This window comes from Oreochromis aureus, linkage group 11 (assembly GCF_013358895.1).
Source record: "Oreochromis aureus strain Israel breed Guangdong linkage group 11, ZZ_aureus, whole genome shotgun sequence".
NCBI lineage: Eukaryota > Metazoa > Chordata > Actinopteri > Cichliformes > Cichlidae > Oreochromis > Oreochromis aureus.
The window spans coordinates 447,998-462,855 of record NC_052952.1 but is presented as its reverse complement, the minus strand read 5'-3'; the positions used below and the strand labels follow the sequence as shown (position 1 = coordinate 462,855).

Below are 14,858 nucleotides of genomic sequence, written 5' to 3'. Positions count from 1 at the left end.
CCAGGCCTCTGGTAGAGGACCCGAGCTTGAAGGATAAACCGCCCGCAGGGGCGTGCTGGGTGTTTTTTTTATACATATATAAAAATATACATACTCTGTCAACTTCCCAAATGATCAGTCAACTGAACTTACTGTGGGTGGACTCCATCTGGACAAACATCTAACAAATCAACTCATGCCAAAAGCTGTGAATACAGTGTCATTGCAACAAACCCCAGTGGGTTCATTCTGTTAAGAAATTCCTTATATGTGTCAGAAATTCTCAAAAATTATTAGAACATACTGAATAATACAATTTGTAAGGGTATGTAATGTTTGCTTCCCATTTTTTCCCTTTGTTTACTATATAATAAATATTTCCTGTCTTGTATGGTTAGAAGGTTTCCCATAACAAAGAATCAGATATGAGAGTTTTATTTAATCTGGCAAAGAAGTTAAGATGGCCTTGTCCTATCAAGGAGGAACAGGATGAGCCCTTCAAAATGACCTTCAGCAGATCTGAGCTATAAATATGACAGGAAGAAATAGATGCCACTGATGTCAAGACATGAAAACTCCTCACAGTGCACTCAGGCATCCACAGCCGCTACAAGCCACAGAAAGGGGGGGAGACAGGAACAGTGAGTATTAAAACCACAATCCTGGATGTTAGTGGCAGAAATTGAGAGATCCTACCAGTGGCGAGAAATGACTGGCCTACAGGACAGCACAGAGGCTCTGATCATGGCAGCACATGAACTGGATCCACAGATGTAGCAATCTACCACAGCCAACAAAATTCAAGTTGCAGACTGTGAAAAAGTGCCTCAGAAACAGTACACACATTCCTAGCTTCTTACATCCTCCTACTATGCCCTTAGACTGAGACGCACCAAGTGGCTGGGATAGATTACAGGAACATCGATGCAGCAAATGAATTTAAAAGTTCAAAAGTCCAAAATTCTGATGGGAAACCACCAAAGATGATTGAAAATGACAGGGCTAAGGTGCTGTGGGACTTCAATGCTTCCTTGGATCCTGTGGGAAGTTCCAGACAGATGGGTAGCTGCTGGCCTAACAGCCTGACATAGTGGTGGTTGACAAGGAGCAGAAGTGATAGTTGTGGCAATGGACAACATTCAGTCAATTCAGTTTTATTTGTGCCAAATAACAGCAACAGTTACCTCAACGTGCTTTATATTGTAAGGTAAAGACACAGTAGTCACAGTGGTGACGGAAGAACTGGAAGCTGTAATCCCCAAACTGGAAGAGTGGCTCATTCCAGGCACATCAGTGCTCTCTGTGCAGAGGACTCCAGTCCCAGGAACGGTTGAAATACTGGGCATGACGCTCAAACTCCGAGGCCTTTGCACTGTAAAATGTAATATTGTGTTTAATTAAAAATATTAAATAGGCTGAACTCAATTTTTATCAATTTGTTATTAGAACTCAATTTAAATAAGTTACCAGTACTTTTTATGCAAAAACGCTGATAAACTCCATTTATTTAAGTTGTCTTAAGTTAGAAAAACTAAGTAAGCTGGAAGTTTTGCTTCTCAGTGCAGAAGGATGAAAGATGTTTTGAAAATGCCACGTGACTACCGTCCTCCTCCTCTCGGATCAGTCCGCATGTTCACGGTGCATTTTTATGGAATATGTTGAGCAAACCTGGAGAAGCGCCAGCTCAAGATATTATTGTTGTCATTGCTGTGGATCTTTACCTGATACACTGACTTGGTGAGTAAATGTTTACTCTTATTCAAACTGATTTTGTGGCTTCTCTTAGTTTAGCACCAGGTTTATAATCTTGCTAGCTAGTTAGTGTTAGCCTAGCGTTGCTTCTGCCGCTGGGCTCATGTTACTTAAAAATTAACACCACAGCCTTAAAAACCTTACATAAAACTATGTGGTGAAATTTTCTGTTGATTGTTTGAAATAAATAAGTGAGATAAGAGCCCAGACAAAATTCTTCGGGAGGTGCAGCCGTTAGGGGTGGGTAGGTACTGTAGGCGTGGGATGTGGGATGTGGGGGTGGATAACAGAGCTCTCCAAAAACGTGGAAGCACTTTTGCAAATATGTGATATTTTGATAAATTAAGTAGATATTTGAGCATTACATAGCTACATTGTCGCCTGAAAATATCTTAAAAGGTTATTTTGTGACCCAGAAAGGGTAGTCTGGGGAAAAGGAGGATCGCATTTGTCGGCCACGGTTGTCGGAGCCTGTGCGTGCCATTAAGCGCGCGGCAATGGCGGAGGAGCACAAACTTATTACTTTTTCTGGGTCACAAAATAAACTTTTAAGATATTTTCAGGCGAGAATGTAGTGTGTAATGCTCAAATATCTGCTCGATTTATCAAGACATCACATATTTGCAAAATGTCTCGACGTTTTCGGAGACGTCTATTTTTTTTTTTTTTCTTCATGCTTTGTGGCAGCTTTAGAACATCTGTGGCATCTATTAATGTCAAATCTAGCCTTTATTTAACAACATAAGCAAACTCTATGTTACAATGATTGCACAGCCATTAAGGATCAAATCAGTTTCTGAAAAATGTTCTGTTTTTCTCCCTCTGTTTGCTTCTTACTGTCTTTGAGGCTCGGGACCAGCACTCCTGCTGTTGGACAGAAAGACATCAGTAAGTATTTTGGTTTTCCAATATATTAGCAACTGTCAGTGACATTTATATTAATCAGGCTGAACTTTAATCATACTTTAGATCAGCCTGTTTTACTTATTGTTTTATTTGTGCTTTGGTTTGGGGAAGTTGTTTCTTTACTGATCTTTTCCTGTCTTCTGTTATTAGACTTGAGATATGACTGCACTGTGCTGTTGCTGGTGACCACAGTTAATTCTACAAGACATGCTGTGTAAGTAAACAAACAACAACAGTTTGGTCTGCATTTCTTGAAAGATCACATCCCCAAACTTAGTTTAGAGGGTCTACACTGTATATAGTGAAGTCTGCAAGTTTTCTAACAGCAAAATCTGTTTTGTGCCCAAAATCATTTTGCACATCATTAGAATGAAAGTTATTGCCCATGTTTGCATAGCCCTTTTAAAATGATGCTTTCATGACATTATTGTGTGTTGGGTGGTGGTCAGGGCTATCCAGACTGACAAGTGGGACATTGAATGTCATCTCTCCGGTGGGGAGGGAGCCTGAGATTGTCTAAATTGGAGTCTGTTCTATACTGAATGCAGAAAAAAATGTTTTAAGAAAGCAATTAAGTTCATGTTCCAAAAAATATTATTGTTTGCTTGCAGGACAACAGGAGAGATGAGCCCTCCGTCACAGATGGTGTGGTCAGTGAAGATGGTCGCCTGCAGGTTCAAGCTCATTGCATCTCCAACCCACATCCACTGCCACTGTACTTAAGGGAAGTTAAAGACTTTCTTCTGCACCTACATTTGGATCACCTCGATCCATGACAGTCATTCAGGCAGTAATGCCTGGACTGGAAACAAGCATCCTTAAAATATTACAACTTTCCAGCTCATGTGTTGGAATGGAAAACAAATGTGTTGTTTAAATCAGAGACTGCACTTGTGACAGAACAACAAATATTTTATTTTGATTATATAAGTAATGTAAGTACAAAACAAACTTGTGGTAGACCTAAACTTATTTTCAGAATAATTACATCTGAGACTTTGTTTCATTGTAAGATTAAAACAGTGATGGCAATATAATTGTTTGTTGTTCAGCAGAACAGTGTCCAGTATGTTGGCTGTTGTACTTTGTTGTGTTTGAAAATAAAAGTTGGGCTGATTTTTAACATCATTACAAAAAGTGTTGTTAATTATTTTTAATCACATTCAGGTTACCACAAATTGTTTTTTCATTTAGTTAAACTTGAAATGTTTGTCAGTAGGTAAACAATTAGTATTGTACAGTCAGAAATATCAAGTTATTCTTAATACTGCATACTTGCAATGTATAAGTTGTCCTAACAGTCGTCTTAAGTAAGCTTTACTTAGTTTTTTTGAGGCAACGAGTTTCCATAATTCTTTTGAGTTCTGGGAACTAACAAGGCTGTACAGTGTACTCAAAATGAGTAAGTTGCCCTAACTTGGTCATCTTACGTAAACTTGATCCAATTTTTTGAGTTCTGGGAACAAATGAGCTTGTACAGAGTACTCAAAGTAAATAAGTTGTCTTAACTTAGTCATTTTTAGCTAAGCTTTACTCAGTTTTTTTGAGGCAACGAGTTTCCATAATTTTTTTGAGTTCTGGGAACTAATTAGATTTTACAGTGTGGGAGAGGACCTCAGCGCATTTGTGTGTTTGCACAGTTCTTTGCTCCTTTGTTTCATTTGGACACTATGACTCCATGGTGGAGCTAAGGAGCTACAGCTACATGTCGTGTCAGTGCATCCTGCATCTATTGCCATTAGCTTCTCCTGTACATTTCCTACTACTGTAGCTGCCACTGTTTTTATCATCAGCCATAAAAGACTGATATTCATCACCAGTGGGCAGCGTGGACACTCTGTGAATGTGACAACTCGAGAATGAGGCTATGTAGCTTTTTCAAGTTGATGTTATAGGTGCATCTACTTATAATCTCAAACAAGTTTAAAAACCGATGACCTTGACATCAAGGTCAGAGGTCAACTTTTCTGAAAAAAAGAAAAATCATATTATTGATGCATCAACTAGGAGGCTGAGGGGCACCACTGGCAGCCCCCAGTATTTTTGAATTTGTCAGTGAGAGAATATTACCATCACCTCAATATAAAAAACACTCATAGCATCACCAGGACTTACATGTGTCAACAAATTGCAGGAATGAGGTTGCTGAAACTAAAGGACACGAGGGTTAACATGAATGGCACGGCATAGAAAACAGTGGGTCATGACCACAAAATCATTAACACAGAATACATGATGCAAACAGCTGAACACTAATAAAGGCAGCAGCCACAGAAATTCTAGAGGCAGGTGGATCAGTCCAAATATCAATAGCATTGATATCAGTGCTGGTATTGGTATTTGATTAATACTAGTGCAATAGGATCTATCCAGTATATAGCCCACTGAAGTGTGTGATTTAACTTCTTCTAGGGAAATGAAAAAACAGACCTGAAAATGCACTATGAGCACTTTTTGTGTTGACTGTGACGTGTGTTTTATTTTATTGCACATTTAAACAACAGAAGCCGACCAAAGGTGCTTTAGCGACAGGCACACATATCATCTAGGTCTCCAGCTTCAAAATACATGAAAAGCCGAAAGGTGTGTTTGACTGTGTTTAACTACTTGATGTGGAAAGTAAACATTCAGGTGATTTAGTGCTCATGAAAATGTGCTCAGTATTGAGTCGTGTCATGAATCAAAGGCTGCCTTTAAAGGATAAAAGTATCAGAACCATAGAGCGTAAATGGCAAAAGAAAGGAAAGGTCTGCAGACTCCAAAAACATGCACACCCACCTTGAACTGGTTTGATTTGTAAAGCTGCAACGTAAATTGTAAATTCAGACTGTTATTGATCCGCAGCACGGACACAAAAAAAAACATTTCACTGTATGTGACAAATAATAAAGCTTGTTTGTATATTTTTACCTTAGTCTTAAAGTGTATATTTATTGCTGTCTTTGCGCTGAATGAACTGGAGCCTCGTCGTCTCGTCTCTCTATAAACTGTACTGTATATAGCAGAGAGGACAATAAAGTTTACTTTGACTTTTCATTTCAGCCGGAGAAGCAGGTCCCGTTTACAATTACTAACTCCGCCCATAAAACAGAATCCGGTGTTCGCTGGTGTGAGCTAGAAGCGTACCTTCTCTGCTTACTCGGGTAATGTAGTCACTTTATCCATGCCCTCTATACAGCCGCTCGACGTCTAAACTACAATACCCATAATGCCTAGTTTACATGCACCTTGTGTTGACATCTGCCGGTAGCGTACTCACACACTGACTGTTGGATTTGTACGTGGCGCTTTAGAAAGCAGTTGAAGCGTAAGTTTCATGTTGTGAATGGTTTATAGACTCATCTGTCGCAGTTCGCGTTACATTAATAGTGACGACAGTGTTAAAAGTGAGTTCTTAAAGAGATGTAGCAGGCAGCATGACAGCTAGCAACACGCATACTTAACGTTAGCTTTGTGTGTAATAGTCGCGCGAGAACTTATAAAAGTCAGCTATGGCACGTTCACTCAGGCGCGTGCCTTATTCTTCTGTTGGAGATGTTTGTGTTAGCCACCTGACTTCCTGTAATCCGGGACCTTTTAAGTTTCCGGAGACAACATGGATCTGTAGATACTATAAACCAAACCACTCAAGTCACCAAGAAGTTTTTATTTTCCAGATCATTTCGTCCCAAGTGTCTCATTTACTCTCCCACTAACACAGCCAGCCTGTTCACAGGTACTATGACCACCATGACTACTGTACACGGACGGCATATTGGCTTCAGAACATCAGTGGCTGTTGTGTCACGACACATAGGTCCAAAGCTCTTTGGTGGCTTTGTATTTGGAGTTGCTGTGGACGTAGAGACAATGAAGGTTCATCTTACTGTTGTGTTTGTATGTCAGTAGGTTCCAGGAGAACCACAGATCCAGGAGAACAGGTGTGTGGGGAGGGAAACAGAAACAATGTCTCCTCCTCGACTCACAGGAGCACTTCGGTCCTTCTCCAGTGTCAGCAAGAAGGAGGACTTCAGCGAACAGCTCTATGATCTAAAGGTGAGGCTAAATAGTTTATAAAAGAATTGTATTGATAATAACCTTTGTGCATAAGTGAGGTTTCCTGGACAAACCAGCTGGTATGCTAACAGTGAGCTGGTTGTGAATTTATCTTTAATGATTAAAATGTTATTTGTGAAGAAATTCATGAAGTAATTGCTCGTCGAGATTAAACTAATACTGGGCTCAACAGAGCTCTGACTCTTTTTATAGAGCAACATGAAGACAGTCTTCTAAGGAGGTTAGAAAGAAAAGCGTCTGGACTTATTTAAGTTGCTTGAAGACGTTTCTTCAAGACAGATGGTTTGAAAGAGGAGTAAAAGAAGCCATTTATCCTCCACTGTGAGCGACCATCTTTGAACAGAGGGCGGGGCTTATGACACCAACTGTCTGCCATCTATAATCCAGTTTTGAGATCCTTCCCAGACGCCTTAACGCCCACTCACATTCTGGGCCATCTGACCTCAGGAAATCACATGATAGGGTGGGGCTAGGTTTCACATGAGCTCACCCGAAACCCTGGCTGATTGTGACCCCCACCCGTTTTCACACCTTGGGTCATGTGATTAGGTAGAGGATCAATAGGGGGTCCATGACCCTCTTGGGGAAACTCCCACAGGGCTTAAATCTGGGACTCCACCATTTGACCCTAGAACTGAAGAAGCTTCTCGGATGAGAGATGAAACGTCTTCAAGCAACTTAAATAAGTCCAGACGCTTTTCTTTCTAAGCTCCTTAGAAGACTGTCTACATGTTGCTCTATAAAAAGAGTCAGAGCTCTGTTGAGCCCAGTATTAGTTTAATCTTGACGAGCAATTACTTCATGAATTTCTTCACAAATAACATTTTAATCATTAAAGATAAATTCATAACCAGCTCACAGACGTATCTTTAAGTACAGCTACTTTTAAGTACTACTACCTACTCTTTCTTTCTGGTTTGTCTGAGGTAACTTCAGTGATTACTTCATTGTATCTTTTAGAGTATTATTAGAAGGGATAGGATGCATTTTCATCTTAAAGCCTTAGAGTCAGAAAGTCTTAAAACGTTTTGATAAGTCTTATAGTTAGGGCTGGGTCAGGTGACCCTGAACCCTCCCTTAGTTATGTTGCAATAGGCCTAGGCTAGTGGGGGCTTCCCATGATGCACTGGGTGTTTCTTCTTCACTCACTGTGTTTATACACCACTCTGCATTTAATCATTAGTTATTATTAATCTCTGGCTCTCTTCCACAGTTTATCTTTTGCTCTGTCTTCCTCCCCACACCCCTAACCAGTCGTGGCAGATGGCCCCGCCCCTCCCTGATTCTGGTTCTGCTGGAGGTTTCTTCCTGTTAAAAGGGAGTTTTTCCTTCCCGCTGTCACCAAATGCTTGCTAATAGAGGTTGTCTGATTGTTGGGACTTCCTGTGCATTATTGTTGGGTCTTTAGCTCACAGTATAAAGCAGTGTGAGGTGATGGTTGTGTTAGGTTTTCACCAAACATCTCCACTTTGGCCTTGTGTGTTCAGAGCACGGTGGAGCTCATTCATTAATATTTGCACAGTAACATTAATGCGCTGCTAAGAAAAAAACAAGTACTTCATTAAATATGCGCACCAGTGTTCTTATTTCCATCCACATCCGTTCCATCACTTTATACAAATTCACACACATTCATACAAGCACTTCTTTTTGTGCTCCTGTGCGTTAGTGTGCAGTAAACGCATCAGAAGCAACTTAGGCTTCAGTATTTTGCCCAAGGATACGACCCACCAACCCTCTGGTTAGTAGATGGCTCAAGCCACCTGTCCAAAGTGTTTTCATCAAAGACACACACACACACACCCCATGTGGTTTATCAGCCTGAGATGAGAAACTCGCTGCAACGGAGAGAAAAAAATCCCAGATTTGCAAATCTAAGTCCTGCTGTTGTAGAGAGAGGAGGCTTTCCCGGCACTCCCTCCAAAGCAGCCATACTTGTCTGTGTGTGCACATGCTGCGCTCTGTCTGACAGTTTCTCTGAGTTTCTCTGAGCCCTGCAGCGTCTGACTTTGGGTTGAGTTTGCTGGGGAAAGATTGACACATAATTTCCTCAGGGATTATTAAATTAATCTGATTCTGAATTCCACTCATGAATAATTTCTCCCACTGATGGACTTCAGATTGTTTGGGAATGCCTTCACAGATTAGTGGGCAGTAACAGGCCACACCTGTGCTTTTATTGAGGCAGTCATAACACACCTCAATAAAAGCACAATCAGGTGCATTTGATAAACAGCACCTAGCTGCTGCTAACCCGCTGATTATCTATGCAAGCAGTACTTAATACTTAGATTTTCTCATACAGGAAAAACAGATTTACTGTTTCATTTATTGTGCTCGAAGAAGTTGTTTCCTCGCCTGAAAATGTAGTTTGATTTCTCAGAAGAAGTAAACGAATCCATTAGAAGAGCTTCTGGGGCTCTGGAGCACTTCTTCCATGTGAAGGCTCAAACACAGAGCAGCCTTCCTCTACACCAGGGGTCCCCAATCCCAGTCCACGAGGGCCGGTGTCCCTGCAGGTTTTAGATGTGTCCTTGATCCATCACAGCTGATTTAAATGGATAAATTACCTTCTCTACATGTCTTGAAGTTCTCTAGAGGCCTGGTAATGAACTAATCATGCGATTCAGGTGTGTTGACCCAGAGTGAGATCTAAAACCTGCAGGGACACCGGCCCTCATGGACTGGGATTGAGGACCCATGCTCTACAGTATAACATGTATGAGCTCAAACCAAACACCATGTTTGATAGCAGAGTTAAAGTCTGTCCACAAGTTACTGAGCTCTGAGGAAACCTGTGAGGATCTGATTGGCTGCTCACCGTTCACCAGTCACACTAACAGTGTGTGTGCTGGTTTGTGTGTTGGAGCTGCCCTCAAACTGTGTGACTAGATCCAAATGAAAAGTTGTTCTTAGGATGCTCTCGAGGATGAAAGCAGCCATTGTGTTTGTAACATGCAACCATGAGCCTGCTGCTTTTTTAGCCATGCTGGAGAAATACTATAAAGCAGCCGACTGACTCCAAAACATATAAAAATACACGGGCATGTTTGACACAACACCTACTGTGTATCTTGTAGTGCAGGCTGAAACTATCGCCCAGGCCAAAGCTGAGATGTTGTTATTGTCTCAGACTGGACAAAGGTCTGGGACAAACAAGAGGCTGAACATACCTGTAGTAAAATGAAATGAAAGCTCAGCATCTGTAATGACATTGGAATGTTTCATATTTGATATCAAGCAGTTGATGTGATTTCAACACGTTTGTTATATGACAGAAATGGTGTAGCTGCGCTGTGATTGGCTGGAAGGTGTTTGTGACCCAAACTTTTCTGTAACATGGCTTTTGGTAAATGGATCATCTGTTTGTTGGCTCTGCTGCAGACGAGGTGGCCTGTGGCCTTTAAGTGGCTGCTGATGGCTCAGAGTAGCAATCCTAATTTTTACTGAATGGATACAAAGTTTCCTGCTGCTGGTAGCGAGCAGTCATTGGAATGTGTCCCACACTTGACAGAAGAGGTTAAAGATACAAAGTTACCGACCCAGAAGTGAAATGTTTGTGATTTCTGCTGTTGGAAATAAAAACTTAAGCCAGTCACTAAATTTGTGCAAATTTGTCGCACTTCAGATCATCAAAAAAATGCTGTGTGCTCACCTTTACCTGCCAGATATTCAGGCCAGCTTCCTGTCCACTGCTCACTGATGACATTTCTGCTGTGCTTTCACATATTTGTGTCTTTGTTTCCTTTTCCCTGCCAGTCAGCATTACTGTTTGTAACTGAGAGGTGTCCCTGCTTTCCTTTAGTTTCTCAGATCAGCTCCTCATGTTTAAAATGAAAGTGAGCATGCTATTCAACCACTGATCTTCAGCTAGCTAAGCTCTCGTTAAATCCTCTAAGCACAAAGTGTTTCTCCGGGGAAAAGCGAGCTGAAGTCAGCCCAACATTATATCTCAGCTTTAGAAGACGTGCAGATGCTGATTGTAACGGAGTCGTTATGTTAACGCTTGTCCTGACCTCCTGAACGGTGGACACGACTGCTGAGCACGCATGAAGCGTCCACGACACGTGTGAACTATACTGTTCTGGTGTCACTGAAGAACCAGAAACGACGAGCATTATATTGGCAGTAAATGATATCACCACTGATCAGTAAGCACGAGAACAAACAGAGCTGTTCCATATCACGTGGGAGTGGACCCATGATTCAGTCTCTGGGGTCTGTTGATGAACCCTTCCCACAGTCGGTAAACTGGGCCTGTATTATTAATACAGTCAGTATAGGCCAGGGGTCGGCAAGGTGCGGCTCCGGGTGGTTTGGGCAAATAAATTAGAAGTATTTAGCTGAAGTGTATTTTATTTGTGTTTAGTTCTTTTTTTAACTCGTAGTTCTATATTGGAAGATTGTTGTGATATTGAAATATAAAAATAAAATTATATTCTATTATTTTTTTCATCGCTCAAAATAAGAGTCACACTCGAGGAAGCTGGTATTCCCGCCGAAACGCCGTGCATTTATCGAGACTTTCAACCCCAGGTAGGCCAATTATGGATCTTCGGATCCACATTATGTCAGCAGCTGTTCTCCACCGTGAACTATGTTAAACACAATCACCGCTCACGCCTGACAGATGACAGCTTACAGTCCTGCGTAAACTGACTTTCGTTTTTTCCGATTATTTTTTAAGAGTCAGGTCAAGGCTCCAACAGCCCAAAGGCGATATAAGGGTGGCGGCTGACAACAGTTTTTGTTTGCTACATGGATCATTTTAGTTCAGCTGGGTGTCTTTGCTTTTGGCTGTCGTATGCTCAGTGAAATATAATAGAAATACCTGTTGTTAATAATGTACAGGCACAGTGCTGTTAACCAAAGGTAGGTGGTCATTCCAGTGATCAGAGCAGTGAGTGCTGCTCTTCTTGAAGTGTAATTGCATTTCTCCCTGTGACCCTTTAGGCCAAGCGTCTGAAGAGACAGGAGCTGTTTGCCAGAGAGGGCCTGACGTGGCATAGGATTGTCCATTTCTGCACCGAGCATCAGGACAAAAGTCAGCAGCAAGCTGCCAGTCAGGAGCTGAAGAGCCTGCTCCTGGCAGCCAAACAGATAGGTGAGTGCACCTCAGCTGTAGCTCTGTCACATGTTTGAGTGAAGCTGGAGAAACAATCATGAAAATGTTAGAATGCCTGTTTGCTGTTTATACACATTAAAACCTTTAATAAAAAAGGGCGGGGCCAAAATGACATTATGCAGTGTTGTTAGGTTATATTTGGGGAATTCTCTGCAAAAGCAGCATGGAAGATTTTGCAGGTAGTTTTAATGGCTGTACTCTATCAGCTGTTAATGTGATCATGTGATTATTGTACTGTTCACACTTCTTCCATGTGAAGGTTCAAACACAGAGCAGCCTTCCTCTACAGTATAACGTGTGTGAGCTCAAACCAAACACCATGTTTGATGGCAGAGTTAAAGTCTGTCCACAAGTTACTGAGCTCTGAGGAAACCTGTGAGGATCTGATTGGCTGTATTTCTGCTCACCGTTCACCAGTCACACTAACAGTGTGTGTGCTGGTTTGTGTGTTGGAGCTGCCCTCAAACTGTGTGACTAGATCCAAATGAAAAGTTGTTCTTAAGATGCTCTCGAGGATGAAAGCAGCCATTGTGTTTGTAACGTGCAACCACGAGCCTGCTGCTTTTTTTAGGCTGTTTTAATTGGTTTAAATCCTTTTCATCTGTTTTCATTTTGCCTCTCCAGCCTGCTTTGCTCTAGTCTGCCTCTGTCCTTTTGACATTTTTTCCTCTAATTGGACAATTATGCTGTATTTCTTTTTTTTAAGTGCAGTTCTGCTAAAGTATGAATTGTTTGGAATATTATTTAAATGAGGTGCAGGAACTTTAAACAGTTAGCTCGTGTTTGGCCTTTTCTGCTTAGAGCTGCCGACTCTTTCTAGCACTATTAATAGTGCTGTGCACAGATTTAATGGCCATATAAAACAGTACTGCTGTCTAGGCACAGCTAATGGTAATAGAAAGGGTAAAGGTGATTGTTGCAGCAATCCTAATAATCATCATCATTAAAATGATAATCATTACATCCGTTTTTCCCTTAAGATGGAAATTCTCATTTCTGCCAGACCTTGGGCCACACTGGGTTTTATGGAAGAAAAGGAAAACCAGGACTGTTCCTGACAGGGCAGCTAGTGTTTAACGAATGTAAATCCTGTAGGTTATAAAACACACATGGACGTTACTGACAGAAACTTCAGTCATGCCAACAGCTGAAGCTGCTGAATAAGCCAGTCGACTGATACTGTTGGCAGTATGTGACTGCTGAGCAACATCATGCATTTAAATGAGTCGATTAATTAGTGACTGCGCCCTTCTTTCCTGGTATTATTGACTTCTTATGACTTGACATTACACCTGAGTTCATATAGAAGGTAGACTTTGGGTCTCCTGGTTGGCATGGTGTCATTGTGCCTGCGAGGGCTTTCTCTGGGGGCGGGTACAGGAACATCCATGGGTTTCTGGATAGTGACACATTTTTAGAGTTTTACTTCTGTATACTCGAACAGTTGAATTTTAAATAAACAGTTAATTTGATTGAAGTGCAGCGTGGACACACAGGTCTGTGAATGCAATGACTCGAGAACGGGGCAGCTTGGATGAGTTTGAATCTCAGTGACTTCAACCTTTGGGTCAGGGATTTTGGAAATCTTGTCAGTGTGATAAGTGAAGCAGGAGGCTGAGGGTAGAACTGGCAGCTGTACTTTGAATAGTTGTGCAGGTTTGTTGCAGTTGGGAGCGTCTACAGCCAGGTGCAGTGTTTTCTCCCATGAGAAGTTCAGCCATGCCTTTGCTGCAGTTGCCTTCAGTTGTTGCATGTTTACAGGTGTCTCTACCTTCAGTTTGTCTTGAGTCTGGAAACCTATTTTGGGTTGCAGTCAGAGTTCGTTGCCTTTACAAACTCTTGGTTCTGTGCAAATATAAAATGACCAAAGTGTGTAATTGTTCAAACATGTGTGGACCTAACTGTAAATTCTGTGTATTCCCACTGCAGTGCTAACTGTGGTGTACATGTGCTTGTTCCACAGTGGGTTCTGAACTCGGTCAGACGGTGGTTGAAAGCGCAGCCGTGTTTCTGTTTGAAACCTTCCACAACAAAGACCACGTTGGTACAGAGGAGACTCGGGCCATCAAACACATGTTCGGTCCTTTTCCATCATCGGCAGCGGAAGCGTCCTGCACCTCTGTGGGTCGGCTGGTGGCTTTGCTCGGTGACTCCCGAGTCGAAGACTTTATCCAGAGCCAACGCTCCAGTCACAACCTGGACCGAAGCGCCGCTTTTGGACGCAACATTGCTTTCTCACATGATGGTTACACACTCGACCCACTGGAGGGGCTGCCCTTCTCCAGTATCCAGGAAGAAAGTGCGAGCTTGGATTTCATCAACTTTTTTAACAACCAAAAGAGTGGCAAGAAGGGCATCAATGAAGAGGCTATGTCCAGTACAGGAAGCGCCCTGACCCCCGGGGATGGCTCCATCCTTAGAACAGAAGTAGATAACTATCTGTGTGGAGGCAACATGATGTCATCCAACCCAGAGGAGCTGTGCACGTCTCTGTTTGAAATGCTGGCCTCACACAGGAGCAACGATGAGCTGCAGAACGAGGTATGTACCACTGGTCTGTTCGTATTAACCCTGAAGGTGAAGTGAATATATCACATGCACAGTAACATAAATAGGAGTCACAGGAAAATAAGTAACTGATTTTATGTAGAAGTGTTGACTGAAGTTGGTGTTTCAGGGTTGTTTTTGTCGTCACACATCATCTTCACACCGTCAGAAATCAGGACATTCCTCTGTCATATTCAATAACTGTCTGCTCTGTTTCTTCATGTGAACCAATCAGATTGTTTGTACAGATTCACCAGTGCTACAGTGTCTACACTGGTTGTTGTGGTAACTTGGCTTTACAAACACCCTGGTATAGGACATGCATGGACATGCATCATCCTACCCTAGACCATCTCGTATGAACCCCACCTCTAAAGCACCATCCGCTGTCATGTCGTCCTCCATGGGGCTCAGCTAGTAGCAGGTTGGAGCTCATCCATATGCGTGATTATAAAGCTGACGGACTGTTTTGATGTTGAACTTTCATCACTGC

The 14,858-nt window shown here is 42.0% G+C and overlaps 1 protein-coding gene and 1 long non-coding RNA gene across 6 annotated transcripts in view; one reads left to right on the top strand and one right to left on the bottom strand.

Annotated features, from left to right (window-relative positions):
* Nucleotides 1–4,392: 4,392 nt before the first annotated feature.
* LOC120442804 lies at nt 4,393–5,618 on the bottom strand. 2 transcript variants are annotated; one of them, XR_005614937.1, is made up of 4 exons: nt 5,548–5,592; nt 5,416–5,439; nt 4,753–4,788; nt 4,393–4,604 (listed from the first exon to the last, which is right to left on the bottom strand). It is a non-coding gene; the product is annotated as an uncharacterized LOC120442804 (long non-coding RNA). The 2 variants fall into 2 exon arrangements; XR_005614936.1 differs by having other exon boundaries at nt 4,393–4,788; nt 5,548–5,618.
* A 244-nt stretch (nt 5,619–5,862) lies between these two features.
* ascc3 (activating signal cointegrator 1 complex subunit 3) overlaps nt 5,863–14,858 on the top strand; it is a 146,178-nt gene continuing 137,182 nt past the window's right edge. The window contains exons 1-4 of one of the 4 annotated variants that reach the window (XM_039619361.1): nt 5,863–5,944; nt 6,523–6,672; nt 11,647–11,797; nt 13,782–14,359. In XM_039619361.1, the coding sequence (XP_039475295.1) occupies nt 6,583–6,672; nt 11,647–11,797; nt 13,782–14,359 (819 nt within the window). In that variant the 5' untranslated portion in view covers nt 5,863–5,944; nt 6,523–6,582. Of the gene's footprint in view, nt 5,945–6,186; nt 6,353–6,416; nt 6,434–6,522; nt 6,673–11,646; nt 11,798–13,781; nt 14,360–14,858 lie in introns of those variants that run through there. The other 3 variants (XM_039619363.1, XM_039619362.1, XM_039619364.1) reach the window with 3 other exon arrangements.